Below are 23,656 nucleotides of genomic sequence, written 5' to 3' on the forward strand. Positions count from 1 at the left end.
TCAAATTCTAACATCTGTCTCCCAGTATTGTTCGGATATTGAGCGTTGTGATTCTTCGTATACTGATCAGCGTATCGAGCCGGGTTACGACGCCTACTTCCATCACGTCTTGCATTTTCGTCAATCGAAAGCCCAACCATCTTCTTTTGGCGAATAGGACCGGAGATCAGGGGGCGATTCATTTCCATTGCTGATGCGACTGGTCGACAACTCCAGGAAGAAACGACAGAGAGTGCGGTTGACGAATATTGTGCGGACCACCGCAAATGAAAATGTAACCACCAGTCTTGAAACGAATGCTTTATATTAATTTCTTGGAACGGGGTAATCTTTCGCTTCGGTGACGGGTACCAGAGAGTCGGAGAGAAGTCTCACCTCTTCTGCTCTTTGAAGTTCGCGAGACTACTACCACTCCCGCACGACGATCTCTAAACATCAAATCACTTTCAATACTTTTTCGCGATGCTCGTTTACGCGGACCTCCCTTTCTCTTTGTGAAATCCAGGAACTAACCCAACTCGTTTACGTCGAAATACAACAGTCCTTTCTGATCATGGTTCTGGAACCTTTGGCGACAATCCGCCGGTACATATGTCTTGCCGAGTATGGGTGCCGATGTCGTCCGCCAGGAAAACCGGTTTCAAAAAAGACAATGTTGCGGCACGAGAAAGAAGTGAATACTGAGCGAAGGCTCAAAAATCGTCGTTACTCCCCTCAGGACCAACGTTCTCAGAAGACGCTGCCGTTCAGCAGAGACGAAGGTTCAACGAATTACGAGAACAGGAAGGATCGGATGAAAGTGGGCAACTACGACAGTGTGGTGACTGCAATGCCTCCGCTGTCCCGGGTAACTCCTCCGAAGAGGCCTCCCTTGAACAGCCTAATAGTGCCCTACGACATGCATCGCAATCACGTGTACTGACAGCTCCGCTGAGAACGACTTCTAGTGATGATTTAATTAGCAGCGATGCGGAGCCCGTGAATGAAAACCACAATGCAGAAGATGACGAGGTATGTCCGAACCCCGGCCCGTCGTCGTGTAGCAGTCGCTCATATGAAAGTGTTTCAGATCCAGTTGTAGCTGGAGATTCACCGCCTCTATCGCATCATTCTAATAGAAGTGCGGAAAACGATGAGCCATCTCTGGGCGAGAACAACACAAGAAATGGACGGTTTTTACAAACTGTGCGAGGGATGGTAGAAGATATGGATCCATCAGGATCGAATGAGTTTGATATATCAAGCAGCTCTTCTTCTGAGGATGTCTTGGCCACCTCAGGTACCAACGGAATACCAGATCCTTCCTCCTCACCTCTGCCGTTCTGGAGCTCCCCGTCCTTTCAACGTGCTGCCTACGATCGCTTCGTGTCTTTCTGTCGTAATCAAAGGGACCTGTTTAAGCTATGTGTGGACTTCTCTGTGAAAAGTACAGTAATGAAACGCGTATGCAAAATCGTCTCCAAGTTGCAGAAGAAGCTAACAGGGAACACTATGATGCAGTACAAAGGTTGGAAGTCTGCCCCCCGCAATCTTGTGAAATACTCCGGTCTCAACTCTGTTAAGTACCTCTGCTGCAGAGGACATGTGCTCTTCCGGGGTGTAACAGATCTACAGGCGAATGTTCAATGCGGAGTGTGCACAGACAATCGCACCGAACCCGATATATGCACATTTGAGGCTCTACCAATATTGTCCAGGCTCAAGGCATGGGTCTCTGATGAGGAAAGCTGCAAAAAGTTGTATAGATATGGCCACGAGAACTGCTTTGACGAATCGAACACCCCGTCCAGTTTCTTTGCTGACTACTTTGACGGTTCAATGTACAGGGATATCGTAAGGGAGTACGGCGGCGAAGAAGCTGAAAAAGTGGGATTTGTTTCTTTCAGTTTCATGCGATGGCTTTCAGACTTTCGCCAATAACCGTTACGATTTTTGGGCGATAACAGCCCTCAATCTTAATGTTCCTTCAAGCCAACGGTTTCTTTTGCGTAGTATAATTCCACTCGGCTTTGTTAAGGGCCCTAATGAACCACGAAAACTTGACACATTTCTATATCCCATCGTTGACGAAGTCAACGAAATCAAAAAAGCAAGGGGTGTATCGCTCCAGTTCCATGATGGCGTGACTAGGAATGTATGTGTCCATATATTGAATTTTACTGGAGACATACCAGCTGTGGCGAAAGTATCGGGAACTGTTGGGCCAAACGGGGAGTCACCGTGTCGCTTTTGTAAGTTTCATGGCATTCAACGTCAGAGCTCTGGACACTACTACTTCCCATTCAAACTACGAAAAACGGTGGATGGCCGAATGCGAATAGTACGCTACTACAATATGGAGGCTCCAGCGTTACGAGATCCTAAAAGAATTGACATCACATTCCGGGAACTTTCTGCAAACTTAAAGATATCAGAACGCAATGCGATGGTTACAGATCGTGGGATTACGAGCCGTACAGCAATATTCGACCTTGACACTATTATCCCGTACAAATCATTTCCCATTGACATGATGCATGAGACCATGAACCTCTTTCGAGATTTTATGAAGATATGGAAGGGGAAAAACGTACACCTGGCACGGGCTGGCGGACAACAGGACTATCTCATTTCGGAGGCGTCTTGGAAACAAATACATGAAAAAAATTTGTATATAGGAAGCAATGTCCCTGAAGCTGTGTTTGGTTCAAAGCCGCGAAGTAGCTCGGCATCAGGGACTTGGAAGGCAGCGGAATGTAAGCAGTTCCTTTTGCATTATGCCCTTATTGCAATCGGCGGCCATATACCCTACAACTTCCTCAAGGGTCGGAAGTATTTATCAGATCTCGCGGACTTAAGTTCTCGGCCGAGTCTCAATGATGAACAGGTTACAGAAATAGGATTGCTTGCACGTATGTTTATTACACACATGGAACGTGATTATTACCAGTACAACGAGAATCGTGTTGGCATCTGCAAGTTTATGCTACACCAGCTCATCCATCTTGAGAAAAACGTGCGCAGCTGGGGACCTCCTCTAAACTATGCACAATGGTGGGTCGAACGTTTCATTGGATGGGTAAAAAACCGTTTGAACGCTCGAAGTTTGCCGGCTGAAGCGTTGACGGAGAACTGCAAGCTCACGGAAAGCTACAAACTGGTGTTCAAGGAAACTTCTCAACGGGAGGTGCCGGAGATTCGAGCTCGGACGAAGAGAATGAGATCGAATCGCCTTCAAGTTGCATCCTCCAGCACCCAACGAAGCCGGTCAGCATTTCTGACCTCTCCATCGGTAACCGCAGGCTGCCATCGCTTTTAGTCGATTATATTATGCGATCTGAGGATCTATCCTCTGCAGATGCAAACGACTGTGTTCAGGACGCAACGGCCGAATGTTTCAAGAAGATGAATGTGGCTACTCGGGAATCGCATCAAAAAGTCGGATCGTGGGATATGCGCAGTACCAAGAAGGGAGCTCGCGCAGATTATTACATCTCTGCCGAGTTTGATCGGAACGAAGGCAGCAATTATAGCCATGTCTACTATGGGCGCGTAAGTCGTATTTTGAGATACAAGTTTGACATTGGCACGCAACCGCCGCAAATACGAGAACTCTTTCTGGCCGACTGGTCAAAGCATCTTCAACGCACGCCGCTAGACCAGATCTACGCACCAACGCAGAACGTGTTCCAGTCTCCAACAGTTGAAGATGCCTCAGTTGTGCTGAACTTGATCGGAATTGTGAAGCACCGTTATTTCCCGAACACAATTGGAAGCCGCCTACGCGGCAAGAAAACGTTTTTCGTCGATCCGGCTCGTTCGGTCTATGCGCTGTTGGAAAATGGAACCAACGTCTCCGGACGGCGTCGATCGAAGACTTTTGATTTCAACGTAGTGGTGGGGAAGGAGATGAAAAGCGCGAAGGACGACGAAACAATTGCCGTGATGATATCGGACCTGCACGGTGTAATGCGGTAGTGTTGCGCTAATCAGATCACGTCTGGTAAATATTTATCAGAAATCCAGTCTGGTATCACAAGATTTAATCTATTTCGACCGCCGCCGTCGACGGCGGTGGAGCGGCCGCGCTAGGATTTGTACGTTCCACGTGTCTCTCTCGTTACAGGCAACCATGATTCCACTTGTCCATTTTGTAGTAGTATGACAATTCCGTTCTCGGACGCTCTACAGTAGCTAGAGTGGCATAATTTACAGATACCATACGTTGCGTAGTGAACACGTGCAAGCTGCGGTAACAGCACACGTGTACTAGTTTACAGGTCCGTGTACACGTGGTGCCAGGGGCACAGTGACACACGTGTACACGGGAGGTGTCTCTTACAGTAGTTATGATTGCTACTGTACAGTAGTTGTACAGTAGCTTGAGACCCGAGGGAGGCAGACGTACTAGAGAGGAACTGCCTCCCTCCCGGAGAATAAACTAGCTACCCCATCCCCTCTGAGCTAGCCCCCAACTTCCTAATTAGGACTCACCTCTCGTCTTCAGGGGTAGCATCTCCCTTCGTCCATTTCGGTCTCGCACAAGCCACCCTCCTAGTGAGGTTGCTGGCGTTGTAATTTACCGCTACCGTGGACACCCCCTCCGTGACGGATTAACACCGAACCGGAAGAATCCGTATTATTACACATTTCTCTGTCGCTTGTTTGAGCCACTTGGCGACATTGTTTGCCAATTAAAGAGCCCTATGCGCGTAAGGGCAATGCAATGTTCGAGGCCCGTGTAGTAGGGGACAAAACACAGTATTTGCATTACAAGTGGACATGAATTGGGATACACCCACCACTATTTGGACAGTAATTGCTTGCACCGTGGCGGTAGTGGGGTAGGTTTGGCACTAAGCATTACTCTGTCAGTATTTGTCCATAAACTGTCCACATGTGGGATAAGCACGCACCCAAATGCTGTCCACTCACTGCCACTTTGTCTACTAGGGTGCCACCACCAGCCAACAACTCAACGATGAATGCTACATAGACCTTAGCTGCAAATACAACGTCAAGCGGCTTCGAAAACCCACAAAGTACCTCAACTGGACGATCGCCTATACACCGCAGGAAATACACGCCTCACAACAACAACACATACGCCAGGTAGCCAAGTACCTAAAAATGGCAGAGGCAGCCCTCCAAACTACGTCATACCTCGATGGGGCAAGCATCGACCCTCCCAACCCCAACGAGCCACAAGACCACACCATCACGGAACCATTTCGCGCGGCACTGGGTGAAATACGGTACATTGCAGACTGCACTCGACCGGATCTCGCATTTGCAACCGCCGCACTGGCACGCGCCACACACAAACCCACCACCCGCGATTGGCAAGCAATGAAAAGAACTGTCAGATACCTACTAGCAACTACCAAACACGGCCTATTCTTCCCTAGCAGAAGCACGAAATCACCCTTGCTTGCATATTCAGACGCGGATTTCGCTAACGATCAGCTAACGCGCAAGTCATTCTCAGGCACCGTCTACCAACTATGCGGTGCGACAGTCCATTGGCATTCAAAACAACAGCCCCTTGTGGCACAGTCGACATGTGAGGTCGAGTACATAGCAGCAGCCGAAACAGCCCAAGGAGCCATCTGGCTACGCAATATGCTCAACGGGCTTGGGTTTACACAGGACAAACCAACGACGCAAAACATCGACAACGCCGCGGCAATACGCATCGCGCGCAACACCTCACCAACCAAGCCCCGAAAATGCATAGACATAAAGTACCACATCCTCCAAGACTTGGGCCAACACAATGCGATATCAGTGCAATACGTACCAAGCAAGCAAATGTATGCGGACATCATGACAAAACCGCCAAAGAAAGCACTTTACGAAGCACACCGCGCCAATCTCGGAGTCAAAACCATTCCACAAGAGAGTCCAAATCCAACTCACCCCCACCGCCATTGCCCAGCTGCCCGCGCTTCAGGGGGACTGTGATGCCCCACAAAAGAAACACGCCGACGCGCGTGCTCGCTGGCCAATGACCCCGACCGCCAAGTAGGCCATGTCGCAGGTGATGCCCCACAAAGGCCACACCAATTAGTGTGGCCCTAGCTGTCCAGATTGAATAAAAGCTCGGTGTCTCCCCGGCCGGCGGTCCCCGGACGGAGGGAGGCACGAGACTCTTTCGTCACAAACTACAATGCAATAAATCGCTGGGAAGCCCAACCTTGCAGATGCACTTACAAGGAGGAACTGAGATATGTTCATTAGGTTGAACGAAGTGATGATGAGCGGGGCACTGAACCCTTGCATGGTTAGGAACAAAAGGCGGATCCAGGTGACTTAGCATCTACGAATCATCGATTATCATCCTCTTCCTTAGCTGAGAGGACCCAAAAATAAATGGCTTCCTCTATCGCAAAAAATCCCTTCGCTTACGCTGCACTTCGGTATATCATTTTCTACCACCGCCACGACGTTTGCGCTTCCCAACTGGTTATTCCGTGAGTCGACGAGGCCCCGGTATATCAATTTGGTCAACCCCATCGCCTATACAAGCGCTCAAGGTTCTGGGCCCATCGAGTGAAAACGATTAGTGAAATCGTAAACAAGTTGCAACTTGGCATCCGTAACGACATGGTCAATGTTTTCTCCTGAAAACTCAACTCCGGGTAATCTGGACTTCGAATTCTTTCAGGAGCTGTAACAACACTATATGCCACGGTGGTGAGAGTACAGTACGCGAGGTCGAGCTCAACGAAGTAAGTGTGATTGTGCTACTGTACATGGTCATATTTCTTTTGTCAACCTTTGATTGGCTGATCTCCTATGTTAGCACGCAATATCAGGCCTAAAGTCCTCACATTGCGAACGGGAGATTGGGTTTTGGGTTTTACTTTTGTTTAAGGGGTATAAGAAAAGGACGCCGTTCCCGACTAGCGTGTACTGACCTCTCTATCATTGAATCGAATCTATTAAAATGAAAGCACTGCTACCACTGACTCGGTTGTCGAGTTTGCGGGATTTGCAGAGAAGAGGACCGGACGTCGGTTCTTGATTTTATTCTCGATTTCATTCACATGGACCACAAGATCCCATTATGCGTAAAGCCCAACCACTCTTCTTGGTCGACACCGTTCGGAATGGAAACTTTCTCTTGATGGTAAGAACCCGACCAATGTTCCAGCCACGCACCAGCTTTTGTAACGCTCACGTCTTGGATCGGATTGATATTCATCATGGCAAATGCAAGCGCTTCTCCAGCCAGCCCGTTTAGGCCATTGTCAATGACCGCTTGGAGACAATGTCCGCTTGGAGAGAAGGCTAAGTTGCGGATGTTTCTACGCCGGTGAATCGTGGCCGGTGAATCTTCGCCAGCGCCGCGGCATGGAGCTCTGAAGAAGTGATCCATCCGGCGAGTGCATCCTCGATGTAGATTATCCAAGTATTTCGCCTCAGTGTGAGCATCAAAAACAATTTATAATTCCGGTCTGCTCCCGTTTCCTTCACCTTAAAGTCGGACTCACCCTCGCTGCCCAATTTCAACATCTGCTCCAGCTACCCACGGCCCTCTGGGACTTCATCGTGTAGAATTCAATAGGCTAGAAGGAGCGATGTCCCTCCGGTCATCTGAAGACGAGAAAAACGCCCCCTGGCTAGCTTTACGCATTTACCGGACGAAAAACAATACAGGGGATTTTTAGTGCCTTTCGCCAGCCCCGGCTTCCATCTTTCTCCAACGACAGCGTCTCAAGAACCAGAGTTCTTCAAGAATTCCTTCGGTGAAACGGCGGCCACGGCGCAACGACAGTCAATCTTCCATCTCCTCGCGAACGTCAGGCCCCTCACCAGCCATTCCTTCGTTTATGATACTCCCCGGGAGCCTCCTTGTATCTGAACGCGGAATGCCTCCCCTCCATCATCATTTCATAGAGCGGTGCGCGCTTACCTTCCATGGAGATCTACCGCACGTCTGAAATGTTAAAGGCTCACATCCTCCCCTCCGTACCTCGGCAGACGGGCATTTTTTATCGTTTTCGGTCCGGGCGGTTGTACAGCAGAAGATAACGATACGAAATCCTCGACGCCGAAATTGGAAGACAGAGCGCGTAACAGGCGGAAGGGAAGAGATCGCTGCAAGGGAGACTGGGAGAGAACGGATTAGAGCGTTAGTGTGGCGGCGGGGCGAGGCATATGGTGGCCAGGATGCTCGACGCCAATTGTAGAGCGCACAAATAGTTCGTAAAGTGGAGCAGGAGATGCCGTGCGTTATAAGTAGTGGAAAGGAAGAGGAATGTGCGCTTGAGGAAATGCTCTCACCCTCCATAACTCCAGCGACGACAACTTCGCACGAAAAGGCTGATCGGAAGATCGATGCTGGTACTACGTCGGACCATGTGATACGCGGGTGTTACCTGGCCGTGGCGAGTGCCCGGTATCGGTCGCCGTCAAACGTGGCCAAAATCGGGGTATGTCGTTGGCACTATACAGCAAGAACAGAGCCGGCCCTAAATAGCCGACAGTGTCCGCTTCGGTGTGCCGGGGGCCCCGACTACTATTGGTAATATCGGGTATTTATACTAGGAGAAGTTAAAGTTAGTAGAATTTCAGAGAGAACAGACACGAGAGAATGACCTCTGGCGGCTTTGCGGGCTTGGACTTTTCCTTGCTAGATCCCCTCCGTTCGAATCCCTCCACTGCGCACGATCAGGGTTACCTGAGCAACTGCTTCAACTCGTGACTACAGTTCCTACCACGGCACTACAATTTATGAGAAATGTTTTGCTGGCCCGGACCAAAATATTTGCGCCGATTTTTATTGTCTCCAATAGGCCGATTTGACGTTTTTGTGAAAGAAAAGAGAATTCATGGAACCACGGGAGCTTCCATTCGTTCGAAACCTAGCCCTGCTAGCTCATTCGGAGAATCCGGGCCCCACATGCTGTGATTGCACCATAGTGCAGCATGTCGTTATTGGGCGAGTACCCCCGTGCCAGTACGAGCTGCATGGAAATAAAGTTTTGTTAAAAAATTCCCACCCAGCCTCTATTGGCGGCCTCGTCAAAGTATTTGAGTTAAAAAGCTGTGCTGGACATTGAACTTATGGAACACAGCCGTTACTGTGCCATCTTCATCAACAAAGTCCGAGTGGGCTTCTATTTTGTTTCGTGTTGCGGTGGGCCCTTCACCAACGTCAGCCACTGACAAACCCGTCCACCTTTGCAATGGGCCAGAATGAAGTCCCCGACAAAGAGAATTCCAGTCGAACTCGTGACAGGATCCAGCCGCGGGTGTAGCATAACCGCCGACGGCTAGTTATTAGATTTAGAATTGGATCTACTGCAGCAAGGTACGGACTTTACAGCGTGCGCGCGCGAATACCTTACAGCGCGCACACACACACACGTGTACTACACGTGGGCTGTCAGCCCCGACGGCTGACAGCGTTACAGTGCGGGCCAGGCGGCACTGCCTACAGAAACTAACTACAGTACAGTCCGTATTGTACTGTAGTCTCTAGATAAACTTGTACAATAAGTAAAGAGAGAGCCCGCCGGCGGAGGGGACCAAGGCAGGCAACCCTCCACCGACGCTCTACCTCCCAGCTTACTCTAACGATCGTCCCGCGATCGGTGATAGTCGATAGGCGATGCTGGGTTTAGTCAGACGCGGAGGGGTTTGGTATATGTCAACGTGTGTTTGGGGGTAGGTCGGGGTGGTATAGACCCGTACCACTCTAGTATTCTTTTTCGCGTGACTCGTGTACACGTGTATCTAGATACCTCAAGTACCCGACGTACAGTACTAAGTCCATTTACACCAGCCTTGCTCGCTTTCGACACGCGTACACGTGGACCTACTACCGCGACTGTACACGTGTGTACTATAACACGCCCCCGTGAGCTCTAACCGTTACATCTCGATCCACGATCTAAGTACAGTATATAGTGTTCGTTAGTGCTTGCGCCGGGTGGGTTTGGGCACAAGGAACCAAGGACCAAGGACGCGACTCTCGTTCTTGGTTTTGTGGGGTACTAACTAACTTCTTCTCGTTCACACTCTCTCGTTTTCCTCGCTCGCACCCTAGGACTCTCTTGGCCACGTCACGTGTTGCCTTCCCGCTCGCGCGCACGCTTCGCTGGCCGTGTAATAGCCCCGCTGGGTCGAGAGCACCGCGTCGTTTGCTTCTAGTTTCCGTGGTTCGCGAGCACACCCGGGTTCTACAGTCGCCCGAAAGCCTCTACCACCCAGTGAGAAATTTAGATGTCTGTTAGATATGCCAAATATGTCCCTTTTTTAGACGCAGATATGCACCCGATCTGCGTATGATAAGCCTTGGATGCATTCTGAATGTCCGGATATCCTCCCACATGTCGGGGTGATATCTACTCGATACCTGTAAAATGCACTGAAATCAAATCGATGCGACAGCGATGTATATTTGATGCCCACGAAGCCGCAGGATAGCGGAGAGATCCGGTCATCGCGCTTCGTAGCGCAAAACTTGGGCGAAGGTGCAATTTTTGCAGTTTCGAATTGCCCCGGAATGACTCCCACTCACTCCTTTCCATGTCCTCACCGCCTACGCCCCCCGCCGGACGCCCGGCATACTAACCCTATCCACCGCTCGCTCGCCGGCCACCGCCCTTCTACCGCCTTTCCCAGCCGCAATATGTTGCGTCTGACACCTCCTGCCCGGACATACCACCTGTCGTTACCACAATCTTCCCCTCGGGCCCGGCCTCCCCGGCCTCCCTCCATGCCCCCTCATGTGTCCGGCGATAGCCATGATCTGCTGCCCTCCTAAATACTCCCACCTCCGCCCCCGCCATCGAAACTGCCGCGTCGGACCACACGAAAAGCACGCGCTCCTCAGCGCCCCCGTCTTGCCACCCTGCACTCTGTCCTCGCCTGCCGACGCGCCCGTGTCCCACCCCTGCACCCTGCCCGCCCGAGCCCATGCCGCCACCCGTTGCACCACTCTCGGTTTGCCAGCGCAGATCGCAGCGCGCACGGCGCCGCACGCCGTCTCGCGCTAGACAAACGCAGGCCTCCGCTCGGACCGACTGCCGCAATAAGACGATGACAGTTGGACATCATTGGAACATAGGCATATTGTGCGCATCGTGTAGATATAATCAGGGGCATGAGGCGGAATTTGGATGGATCCTGTCTGAACGGAGCACTGTAGCACCCGCTGAACGGGACATGCCGTCAGATGTTCCTCACATTTTCCTCTAACCTCTCTTACAGTACGAAATGTTCTTTCCAATCTACTATCAGCTCAAACCACGTATGCATCCAACAACTTCTACCGTCTTTTCCTTTCTTTCGTTCCCCTACCCCAACTTCTGTTTCATGCCTGTTTTCTTTCTAAACCCGTTTATAACTCCATCTGTTCCTTGCTTATCTCGCTTCGGAACCTCCTGCAGGTCCGCCCGTCGATTCCCATCGATCCAGCCATATTCGACGCGCCACACGGGCCTGATTGGATTGGCCAAGAGAGAGGCCAACTTTCGCCTTTTTTGTGCTTGCGTGGGCGTTGGATTAACTAAGATGAAATCTCCGGATCGACTGAGTTGTGGTTGCACGTCTAACACCATTTCTGCGTCCGATTCTACCCAAAGTTCTCGGTCAACTCTGACAAAGTCTAGCCGCCCTATGACAGCGGATCTCTGGTCCATCTCAGCAATACCATCATCATGGGACTTCAATTCTTCTTCAGATAGAAGCCATGCAACTTCATCCACGTTATCTACCACCAGACCTCAACGATACCTTCGTTCCGCTATCGACTGTCAACCAACTGTCGACCGCAGCCCTCTCTCCCTTCGGTGTTCTGCAGGACCACACAAAAAACGCCGAATGTAAAATTCGTACGAGTCGCATACAAATGGTCAGGACCAAGAGGAATCAGAAAGTGCGATCGGGATGAATAGCTCCATTAGCCTTGAAATGGCATCCGTAAGCGAAAATAATGGCACATTGGATGCCAAATCACAGGCTAAGGAGGACGAGGTGAGGCGATTTTCCGATGTTCTGGAGCTAACGGAGAGGGGCAAACTTTCTCAGAGAACCACTCGAAAGCTTCTTTGAACTAATGCTAAACAATCAGCATACACGTATGATGTACTCATGAACTACATTTTAAGACGCACTGGCGTCAAAAGGAGGTTTGCGGGAATTTGTAGCAGCGGGTATGCTGCTGTTTCAATCAGATCCTGAAACGATCACGAAGAATGTTCTTCGGAAAATTGCAAGCTCCCTGTATCGCAGAAATTTTGGTACTCGTTTCTTTCCGAGCATCTGGCCGCAATGTGTCGAGAGAAGGCGTTATTCGACCAATTTAGAGACCGATGCATGTTAGCCCATGCGTCCGTTCAATCGCCATCCGACAACTACCTCTACGACTTCTACGAGGGTTCTTTGTTTCGAAGGCTTCATGGCTCCAAAGTAGATGCTTGGAACGAAGATTATGCGATCCTTGCAAGACCATAAGACGCGCTTCAAAGCTTCAAATTGTCTGGCCACCGCTTTCATACCAGGTTCGCACGACAGCGATAGCTTCGACAACTTCCTCGAGCCAATCACTGGAGATCTTAAGAAATTGGAAAAGAGAATCCGCACGGTATGTTACGACGGGAAAGAGCGACTTCTGCGGGCTTTTATTACTTTTTTTCGTCGGACTGGCCAGCTGGGTCGATAGTTTTAGGGTTTGTTGGACACAACGAAAAGCGTTTCTGTCGTCGGTGTCGAAAGGAAGCAAAGAAAGTGGATTCGGCAGGGGGTAGGTACTGTGTCCCTTGGTCGGAAGAATTGGCTATGAATAATAGTACACTTGTGACAACGACTACAGGTAGATGGATCAAATTGGAGTGCCCAGAACCTCGATCCCATACTGAGATCGAAGTGATGTGGAGACGGTTAACATATCTCAGGAGCAATGAGAGGCGAGGGGCGAAGACAGATCTTCAGCGGTACATAAAATTGACGGGAATCAAACGAAAGCCGATTATGGCCAGGCTGAGTCTCGATTTTGTGCAGTTGGTGCCGTATGACCCGATGCATCTTCTACTCTTAGGTTGGGTCAAGCACATCATAACGCTGGCATTTGGGATACACCCCACGTCCAATCTGTCGCCTTTCTATAGCGGGTCATCGGGCATTTCGTACATCAATCTACCCCTAAGAGCTGGTGGAAGTGGTATACCGGCAAGCTGGGGTAGCCCAACTTTGTCCATAGAACATTTGGAATATTTTAAGGCTGAGGACTTCAAGGCATTCGGGCTGCACTATGGGCAAATTTTGTTCTGGGCCTCACGCTTTTCAAAAGAAACGCAAGAGCTTTGGTCAAAAACAGCAAAGGTCTTGGAGATTGTGCTCGATCCAACACCACGCAGGCCAGACGTGAGTGATCTTCGCGATTTGGTAGAGCGTCTGTACGTTCTTTTCTGTGACCTGTTCTATCAGGAAGATGCACAATCTTTCTGTTTTACTCCAACAACACACGCTATTTTACATCTTCCCGATATTTTGGAAGAGTGTGGTCCTCTCTTAAACTTCTCACAGTTTGTTGTTGAGCAGTTTGTTGGGGAAACAGGTCCGCTTGCCAAATTCCGGACAAAGGCTGAGACAGACATGTTCAACAAGCATATGAAGCTTTTTTCCTTGAGACTGCTGAGAAGCTGCGGGACGGACAGTGAGCTGCCTGATGAATTTTCAAAACGTGAGTACAGCAGTGATTCGGGTAATGATACGGATGTCGAAAGTTACGGCTGTAACACGGGCAATTGTGAGTACCAAGAGATTGGTTGTATGCGAGGGAAAGGAAAAAAGGTGGGCCGGAAGGATAGAATTCGGGCATGTCTTTCCTTCGTCGAGGACAGACTTCCCATCACAGTTTATGACCTGATTATAAGCACGCTTAAATGGTTGAAGCGTGCGGCGGTCGTCGATCAGGAAACGCCGTTCATGGTGAAGACCGAACAAGTGTTCCAAAAAGATGTAACAGCGGGGTCTACAGAACTCCAAGACAGGAGTTTTGGGTCGCTGGACACATTGTAAAACAGGCAGAATACGATTGAAAAGAAGAACCAAGCAAAATGTCTGTGACAGATGTTTATTACGGCTCAGTGAATGAGTTGTGGGAAATATCATTCACATATCGCACGCCGTCAGAGCCGCTCGCCAGAACAGGGCAGCTTCATGCTGCAAGAGTGGACTGGCGGTACGGTCTAAAGCTAGATCCAATAAGTAGAATACCGTTCACCAAACTTGGGAATGGTCGCAAGGGAACTATTCGAGAGAGGGTGAGGAGCGTAGAAGGCTTGTCATGTATAAATCGATTAATTGGGTATCTAGATCACGACAGCTGCAGGTACTTTATCGACCCAGAAATTAAACTCCTGCGAGCTGGTATGGATTTCATACTGCGCGGCATCAATAGACTAATTAATTGGGCTGACCTGAAGCCGCCACGGCATTCGGGGCAAAAACGCCTCTTCAAAATCAGCCTTGGACGCCGCGCGAATCGCGAGGTGAGGCGAGTCCGATCGGATAGACAGCGAGAGCTTGGCGAAGACCCCGGCCATCTACTCACCGACCGACAGATCGAGGTTGGAGCGCCTCACTGTATGCATATGAAGGATGGGTAGCAGTATTTGTGAGGATTTATGGACGGTGGACATATATGCGCTGGTAGCGCCGGTGTGCCGGCTGCACAAGCACTAAATCGCATTCTGAATCCTTTTCTAGCTCTAGCGAGGTGCTAAGGAGATGGACAGCTACATTTCATCGGCTACATTACATCGAGGTCAGTTTGTGGCTGGAGCCCCGTTTGGGGATGTGTCACAACTACGGTAGGGCGATGAACGGGGGGTTAAGCGATGCTCACGAGCGATGTGCTACGGGAGATGTGCGGAAGACTATGAGTAGAGAGAGATGAAACGAATGCAGAAGTGAAAGGAAAAGGTGGATCACACGGAACTTTTGGAGGAGAGTAGTCGGATCAACGTCGTAAGAATCGGAATAACCGTGCTGCATTGCTCTCTCTTACGAACTGCCCACTCACCTTGCACGCCTCCAATGGGTTCCCAACCGCATCTACAGCACACTTCCATTTCACACACTCTAAAAAACTGCACGCCAATTCCCAATCACATAGTCTACAACCGCCCATCAGAGTTCAAGATTGTCAGTTTCAGAGAAGCATAATATCTCCCCAGTCTGGTACTAATCAATCACCCGGAAGAGTGGTGAAAAGAAACTCCATAGCACGGAAAGAGCGGGAAGTGACTTTCGTTTCGGGAATTCCCTGCTCCAAAGACGCCTACTTAACAACCCAGATTCCCCTTATACAGGAATCGCCACCTTCCAACATCTAAGCCAAATTCTATCAACGCGATACGATCAAATAGAATTCCGCGATGCAGCCACGGAACGGAGTTCGTCGGAAAGATAAATCGTGTCGCAATGTGCATAGTGCTCAGAAGAAGCAGGCAAATCAAGCCACTGCCGGGGAACCCGAGTTCAGGTGCCTTCGTCTTCCAGGCAAGAAAGGTCGTCGAAAGGGTGGAGCAAGCTGTTAATTGTCGACGCGCGAAGTATTCAACCGCCTCTACGCTGAATGGAAGGGTAAAACATACGAAAAGACGGAAACCCAGGCACCGCTTAATTCTGAAACTCAGCGTGCAGCGTGTCGCATTATTCGACAGACGCTGTACGGGGCGCCCAGCGAAGAACCGAGAGCACTATTCTCTGAGTTTAGGTTAGAGAAAGGTGTGGCAACTTGGACGTCTATCCAAATAACTCATGCGCTGGATTTGGCGAATCTGAAGAAGACTCTGGAGCGTCGTTTCACTATACTTGGGATGGCTGTGAACTATTGGGCTGCTGAGTGGCTTATCATGGAAGTATTGCGCAGCGACAAAGTCCGAAAAAAGCCAAACGCCAACAGTACTCATCAGGTCTCTTCACAAAGTGGTACAGCATCGAGGATCTGCGATGATCTGTTTTAGAGGGAAGTGGAGTTGAGGGGATCTCCTGATGCACCAAAGAGCGGTCGCAGGGGTGAGGATGAATCTGGAGACGAGCAAACACAAGGGGCGGTCTGCGGAGACCTGCACGGGAATTTAAAAAGGAAACGTCCCAGTCATGTATTCTCAAGTGAAAAGGACGAAGATGAGGAATACCTCATGCCTCTCCGAGTTATCGAGAAGCTCAAGCGCCAAAAGCGGGAGGGAAGAAACGGATTGTAATTGTAGTTGGAAGGCTCTATGTAGTGGGTGTGTTAGTTTTCAGTGCTCCAAAGTATCAATTCAACTGCTAACTACTCTAGCTTGCATAAAAATATTGCTTGGAACCGTTCATGATTGATGGTCTTAAATTGCAGTAGAGCCGTTGGGTTACTACACTCAGAAGATGTGTCAATGCGTGCGGAGCTGTCCGTGACGGGCTTCGCACCAGTGCGACACGGGAAGAATGGAGGCACGATGATCAAAGTGGCAGGGCCAAACTTTGGCATGGACCCCAGCGTGATGGTGGGCAGAAACACCTGCGCTATGATGATGAGCTCGAAGATGGAGATTAAATGTGCGGTTCCGGCTGGGAGCGGATTAGTGGATGTTGAAGTGCTCGCCTTGGAGGGAGAGAGTGGGACATTGCGGAACGCCGTTTTATACATGGACGTTGAGTGATGTTGCTAAGTTATAACTTCGTAAATGTTAGTTTTGAACCATGAGCGCGTTCCTTCTTGTAGGGGTAAATGACTTCTAGCACCCAACGATGGAAGAATATTTCCACAATCTCGTCTCAAGTTTGGGATCGTAGGCAACCCGAAGAGTGAATAGACCCGTCGTATCAAGCTTGAAGCATGTTGTAAGAATCTAGAACAACAAATAGAGCAGAAGCACGTTACCCCTTCAGTGTCAAGCACCTGCAGACGGAAATGAATTTGTCGATTCGTTTACGTGGAAACATCTATGGGATTAGCGAAGTGTCTACAATACGAGGGATGACTACTTGACCACGAGGCTTTCTCCCATCTTCAATATTCTCAATCCGTTTCTTTCGAATCTTTTGGTTTCTGCTCCTTTGAGAAGTAGAGTTCAATGAGAACACGCACTCATAGCTCTGCCTACTTGCGGCACGCACATGTAAAACCACAGCGAGGCGTATTGTGCTTCCCCTGCTTGCCCCGCTTTTTCGGAGCGGGTTTGGGAAGGCTGCATGCAACAGCCTTGCAACGCCTCTCTTTCGGTGCACGGCGGCACGTGCTGTGACAGGTCACAAAAAACGAAAGCGCTTAGGGAAGCTGCGAGGAGACGAAGGGAACTGATCTGGGATCACTGCCCGCGGGGTCGTCTCCTAAACGTGCTCGTCTCTCTACGAACTTAGGCAAAAACACAGAAATGGCGATGTCGCTCTGCCGGGGTCCTCTTCTCCCTGGAGAGTGCTGCCTTTAATCCCTTTTTCACCCCTCTCTCCTTACCCCTTCCAGAGGCCCACAGGCACTGGCTGCTAATTCCGACTCAGCCAATTCGGTCGGGGCTTCTGCGAAGGGGCGCGGAGCATCTCGCCCTTTCACGCACTTTCACGCACTAATGTCGTTCAGAGACGGTCCGTACCAACAGCGGAACGCACTACTCACTGTAGGCCGCCTGTATCGGCGGCTGGTACGCCATTCCGATAGCCGCAGTGCAACCGCGGTTGCACAAGGCTTCCAGTGCGCGGCGCTCGTGATGCAAAACGTCGCTCGGCGTTATAGTTCCCCATGAAGTGTGCAGTTGGCGGATGGGAGAGTGGTTGTATTGTAGAACCAGAGCGTACAGCGAAATCAATGCAACGAAAACAAGCACTTTAGTTCAGCGAGCATAAGCCGAGCGCTTTTTGTTTCAGCTTGCGTTTGGCCGAGGAATTCAGGAAGTCTTCCAAAAATCCTGAAAGGTCCTCATAAACCTGCAACAGCGTCTCCCACGTGAGATCTACCTGATCAGGTAGTCCCTGCTATTCGACAAGTATTTCTAGGCCATTGCCTGTCTCACGAATATCTCGGAGAGCTTTGGCATCCTGATACGTCGTTTCGGAGTGTTCCACTGCACGAAGGAGATTGGGATCAACAGGTTTTTCGTCAAAACCAGAGCGATACATCGTGAGACGTCTTGCGTGCACTGTCTCACGCTTTCCATTCAAGAGATTGTCGACCACGTAGACCCAGTCGGACTCGACGGACGCTACCCTTCGAGGTCCACGCCACACGAATTGTAGTTTATGCTCTTTTTTCTGAGCGCGGCGAACCAGGACGAAATCTCCAACTTCAAAGTTAGCCGGTAGAACATTCGTTCGGGCGTTGTGCTGGGATACGGCCCTAGCGCGAGCGGCGGTCACGCGTTCTCCAACATCCCGGTGCATGGCTTCCAGAGCGCCTTGGGTTTCGTCAATATTGATTAGTTGCCTAGCACGAACCTCGGATACCTTGGGTACTTCTCCATATTTTTCGAGGGGCAACGCACGCAGTAACGGCCTCGTGGGGAGATGTGAGGTGAACATCTCCAGCGGTGTGCGATAGACTCCGGACTGCGACGGGTCTCTTAGGCCAAGACGTTTGAGAGGGGACTGATTTAGAACCGACTGAACGCATTCTGTGACAGCGGGCCAGTCCTTCTGTGCTAAACGAAACTCATGAAGCACGGCCTTGCAGGCTCGCAGAACCTCTCGACAGACACGCTCAACGGACCCATTTGCCCAGGGGGAATACGCTGTTGTGAAATGGTGGCCCACCTTGAGCTCCTCTGTCAGATCGCGCACGAGTCGGCACTTGAAATGTGGACCTTGGTCTGACACCAACCATTCCATGGAACCAAACACAGCGATCCAGGTAGCCAACGCCTCAGCCGCTGCATCGCTTGTGGCGGCCGCAGCCGGCCATAGCCACACGTAGGATGACAAGTCGTCCCTGATCACGAGGAGGTACTTGACGCTGCTGCTACTTGCCCCCATGAAAAGGAAGTCCATATGCATGACCTCGTTCGGTCTATCTCCATGAAGCCCGTGACCAAAAGGCCGCGGCACTATCTCTCCTGTCTTTGTGACCATGCAATGCAGGCAACCGCGCGAAAATGCGTCGACGTCGTGACTCATACGTTCCCACACAAAATCTTCACGCAGAACGCTTTCCGTGGCATCCTGGCCCCGATGCCCCATGGAGCCACAATGTGATAGTACGAGCAGCTTCGTTTTGAGTTCTGTGTCCTCAGCCGGGATCCATGTGCGTCCGTCCTTCTTCAGCAATCCGTCTTTCCCCATCGTCAGCCTCTTCGGTTGGCAGGGGGCGCGCTGCTGCGACGCACGTAGGACCGCTTGATCCGGCCACGAAATATCACTCGGCGACGGCACGATCTGCTCAGCAGTCACGAAAAGGCTACAGACTCTGCGTGTCGCCAGTCTCGCGACCCGATATCCCTTAGTCCAACGGGTCAGCATATCTGCAAAAACGTTCTTCTTTCCCTCGATGTGCTCGATCGAGTAGTCAAATAGCGACAGAAAAAGCGCCCATCGCTGGACCTTGGATATCACGTGACGCCCTAGAGCGGGCTCCAAAGCCAGAGGAGCAAATACAAAAAGTAAATTGCGATGATCAGTGAACACATGCACAGGCTGTTCACTGAGGAAAAGGTAGTCAACCTTGTCAAAAGTCTGGAATATAGCATAACCTTCCTGCTCGAAGGTACTCCAGTTTAGCTCTGCACCCCTAAAACCAGCGCCCAAGAAGGCCAGAGGCTCATGTTTCTGTTCCTCTACCGGAAGCCGTAGCTGCTCGGGATCAGTCTGTGTCACCACACCAGACCAAAATCGCTGCGATGCGTCCGTGTAGACGCATATGACTTTACCAGTCTTCGGGTACATCAGCTGCACGGCGTTGCGAATGCTGTTCTGCAATTCACGAAACGCAGATTCATGAACGGCGCCCCAGGATAGTTTTCGCAACGACAGGCCCCGTATGGAGCACTTCGTGCGTCTTCCAGTTACGCGGTAAGCCTCTTCCAAAATGTCCACCAGCGGGGCCACGCGGCGGGCAAAATCAGGGATGGACACCGCCATCCACCGGCAGCAGTGGACGAACTGACACAACTCATCAGCAGTTTCGGGCGTGCACATGTTCCGTAGGCCCTCGATGCGCGCTGGGTCCATACAGTAACCGTTCCCGCTCACTATACGCCCACACCACTTTATCTCACGAGCGAAAAACTTACACTTGCGTGCCGAGAGAAAAAGGTTGCGTTCCTTGCATATCTCGAAGAAACGCCGCAGGCAGCGCAGTAGTTCAGCCTCACTCTGTGTATGAAGATTAAAGTCGTCCAACCAGGCCTTCATGTTAGGTCTCAATTCCTGAAAAAGGGGCTCGATGGTGGACTGGAAATACGATGTGGCAGTAGTTAGCCCGGGGAGGGCGCGCGTTGATGAGTAAGTACCATTTGGGCAAACAATGCCGCACGCACTGTACGAGTCTGGGTGAACGGGGAGTTGCCAATAGCCAGAGCAGAAATCTAGCGTGGCGAAAAACTTGCTGTTCGCAAAGTCCTGCACCTCGGAGTCGAGGTGTGGCATGGGCCACGCCTGCTTGACTGTAGCTGCATTGACCGGTCTGAGGTCGATGGCGAGGCGGAGCTGGGCCTTTGAACCAGGCTTCGGGACAAGTAGCGGAGCGGCCTGCCACTCCGCATCGGGATTCGGGATGAGGAATCCCATTTCGACGAGCTTCTGGACATACTCGTTTAAGAAGGCGCGCTGATGCGTAGGATAACGCCTAGCTTTCACCTTCACCGGCCTCTTGTTTGGTAACAGTTGTACCTTCATAGGCGGCACTCGGGCTGGGTCGGATTTCCCCAGCCTCAGTCGAAAACCGACCGGTTCTCCTTCACGATCTTTCGGAGGACAGCAGTCCCACTCTCGGACATGCCTTGTTCCCGGGCGTTTTGGACAGCCTGTTCCAAGGCTGCATCTAGGTCTTCCTCCGGGTCGTCACCGAGATCTATGTAGACCCCAGTGCCATCAAGGTCATCCTCCTCAGCTCCGTCCTGACTGTGATATGTGCCATGATTCTGCCTCATAATGGCAGAGATTCGGCCATCTGCCGGACGGCGATTGTCGGCGTCGACTGCCAGTGCTCGTGGGACATTTATGACGCCATCGTGCTTGTTGCACGCGCCTGAAGCATGGCCTTGTTGTCACAACCAATTGCCTGGAGAACCTCTCGACCAATGATGACGCACTCAGCGGGCTGGTCGCTGACCTTCCAGGTGATGTTTCGGAGGACCAACTTGACCCCGTGCCTGATGCGGAGGTGTACATCGGCTGTCATACTCCGGCGACATGTCAGCCCCCTGTCCTGATCCACGAAAGAGTATGTATGCGGCGGCACCAAAGAGGCGACGTGCAAATTGGAGGCCGCTTCAGCGATCATGTCAAAAACAGCTGGAGGCATGATGTTCCCGTCCGACCCTTGGTCGGCCATAATCACACTCTCGACGGCACTGTCGATAAAAGTAGCACTGAACAAAGACGAATGGGGGTCTATGGCATCTGCGCCGATGCGACGGACACTACCTTTGCGTTGACCAATCTGCCTGTCGGCCGACCCGGACCCCGTATCAAACCTCATCTTTCGCTGTTTACGCGCACGGTATTCATCCTTGTACCTGCGCCTCTGCTCTTCCGACGAGATGGGGCAATCATCTATAAAATGATACCCGTCACAAGCCGGGTTGAAGCACTTCGGAGCAAAACTCCTACGTTTCTTGCTTTCAGTGCTCGACAGGCTGTCCTTGGGGTGTTTATCCTGGCCCGAGCTGACGCCACGCTTGGCGTCGCCACGTCGGCCACGACGGCTTTTCTTGCCTTTCTTTGTAACCCGATGACGCTTATCGTGCTTTCCGCTCGATTCCTCGGACGAGCGGTCCGAGTCGCTGCTCGAGGCCATTTGCTGCTCACGGGATACCTGCTCCATCTCGAGGGTCTTTGCCTGCTCGGCCAACACGCGCATGAAAGCTCCAAAGTCCTTCTTGCCAAAGTCTTCACCCTTGCGCCACTGTAGAATTGATCGAATGCGGCTGCGCAGACGAAACGGCTTGATGCGCTTGAGGATGTGTTTGATTGCAATATGAGGCTTCCTGGTTGGTAAATCAGCCAGTCCGGCCGCCTCTAGGACCTCCAGATAACGAAGATGCAGACTCCACACCCGATCCTCCGCTTCTTTGAGAGACATGTCCATCTTCACATCCTTGACAAGATTGTCAATGCGGTCAAGCTCATACTCCTCGAGTTTATAGGAAGCCTTCTCTTTTACGCATTCTCTGATCTGTTCCTCTGAAATGGCTTCTAGGGACTCCGCCTTAATCCACTTGGCGGTCAAGAAAATTCGGAGATAAGAGTCGTCGATCGAAGCACGATAGGACGTCGGGGTTATGTGAACACCGGGCTCACGATTTTTCTCAGCAAGCTGTTTCTCGTAAAGATCTCTCTTCTTCAAGAATGCTGTAAAATACTTGGTCGCCACTCCTTCCAGGCGTGGCGCCTCCAAGTTGGTAATGATGGTTTGCCGCACGGTTCCATCTGAAGTGGATGATGGTTTGCTCACGTTCGTCATCTTCACTTTTTCCTTCCTCACGCTAACACTTGATCGTTTCCGATATTGCGCAAGTAATTACTGTGACAGGTCACAAAAAACGAAAGCGCTTAGGGAAGCTGCGAGGAGACGAAGGGAACTGATCTGGGATCACTGCCCGCGGGGTCGTCTCCTAAACGTGCTCGTCTCTCTACGAACTTAGGCAAAAACACAGAAATGGCGATGTCGCTCTGCCGGGGTCCTCTTCCCCCTGGAGAGCGCTGCCTTTAATCCCTTTTTCACCTCTCTCTCCTTACCCCTTCCAGAGGCCCACAGGCACTGGCTGCTAATTCCAACTCAGCCAATTCGGTCGGGGCTTCTGCGAAGGGGCGCGGAGCATCTCGCCCTTTCACGCACTACTGTCGTGCAGAGACGGTCCGTACCAACAGCGGAACGCACTACTCACTGTAAGCCGCCTGTATCGGCGGCTGGTACGCCATTCCGATAGCCGCAGTGCAACCGCGGTTGCACAAGGCTTCTAGTGCGCGGCGCTCGTGATGCAAAACGTCGCTCGGCGTTATAGTGCTAATCGCGGCACGCCTAGACCCACAGGAGCCACAATATTAATGTTTTGGCTCACGCCGTAGTTCACGGCAATTGCCAAAGTGGAATCGCACAATGTAGACAGGAAGGTGAAGAGGTTGCTGGTGCGTCGTAAGGGGGCGACGCGGCTTTTCCGCCGCACCAACCGCTCGTACCGTGCGACTACCAGATGACGGGGCAGCCCGTGCTGATCAATGGGACGATGGGGACGTGCATCTTTGTGTTGCTTGGGACTGAACATTGGATGAAAGAGACATTTGGGTCGTCGTGCTCACGCATGCCTGCGAATTCCGTCTCACGATGCTCTCTACCGACTCCGAATGGCTGCGCTCAAGCGACTCGAGAAGGCGCGTCTTGAACCTTACCAAGAGATCCCTCTCTGCCCTGCTTGCGCCACGCGCCAGGCACACGCTACCCTTGGCTCCTACCCTGCCGATAGCAGCGACCTCTCCTCTGCGGTGCGGGGACGGGGGGGGAGTGGGGCATGCGTGGCACGGGGAGGGA

General features: G+C 51.3%; 3 protein-coding genes across 3 annotated transcripts in view; 1 reads left to right on the top strand and 2 right to left on the bottom strand.

Moving 5' to 3' along the window:
- Positions 1–21,124: 21,124 nt before the first annotated feature.
- Positions 21,125–22,591, bottom strand: CHC_T00001946001 (hypothetical protein). Its single transcript, XM_005713105.1, has one exon. The coding sequence runs from the start codon at positions 22,589–22,591 to the stop codon at positions 21,125–21,127; it is 1,467 nt and encodes a 488-aa protein (XP_005713162.1).
- A 535-nt stretch (positions 22,592–23,126) lies between these two features.
- Positions 23,127–23,393, bottom strand: CHC_T00001947001 (hypothetical protein). The gene has a single exon (XM_005713106.1). The coding sequence runs from the start codon at positions 23,391–23,393 to the stop codon at positions 23,127–23,129; it is 267 nt and encodes an 88-aa protein (XP_005713163.1).
- Positions 23,394–23,452: 59 nt separating this feature from the next.
- Positions 23,453–23,656, top strand: part of CHC_T00001948001 (hypothetical protein) — a 675-nt gene continuing 471 nt past the window's right edge. The window contains exon 1 of the mRNA XM_005713107.1: positions 23,453–23,656. This exon is cut by the window's right edge and continues 471 nt beyond it. Coding sequence (XP_005713164.1) covers positions 23,453–23,656 — 204 coding nt within the window.

This window comes from Chondrus crispus, genomic scaffold (genome assembly GCF_000350225.1).
Source record: "Chondrus crispus Stackhouse genomic scaffold, scaffold_12, whole genome shotgun sequence".
NCBI lineage: Eukaryota > Rhodophyta > Florideophyceae > Gigartinales > Gigartinaceae > Chondrus > Chondrus crispus.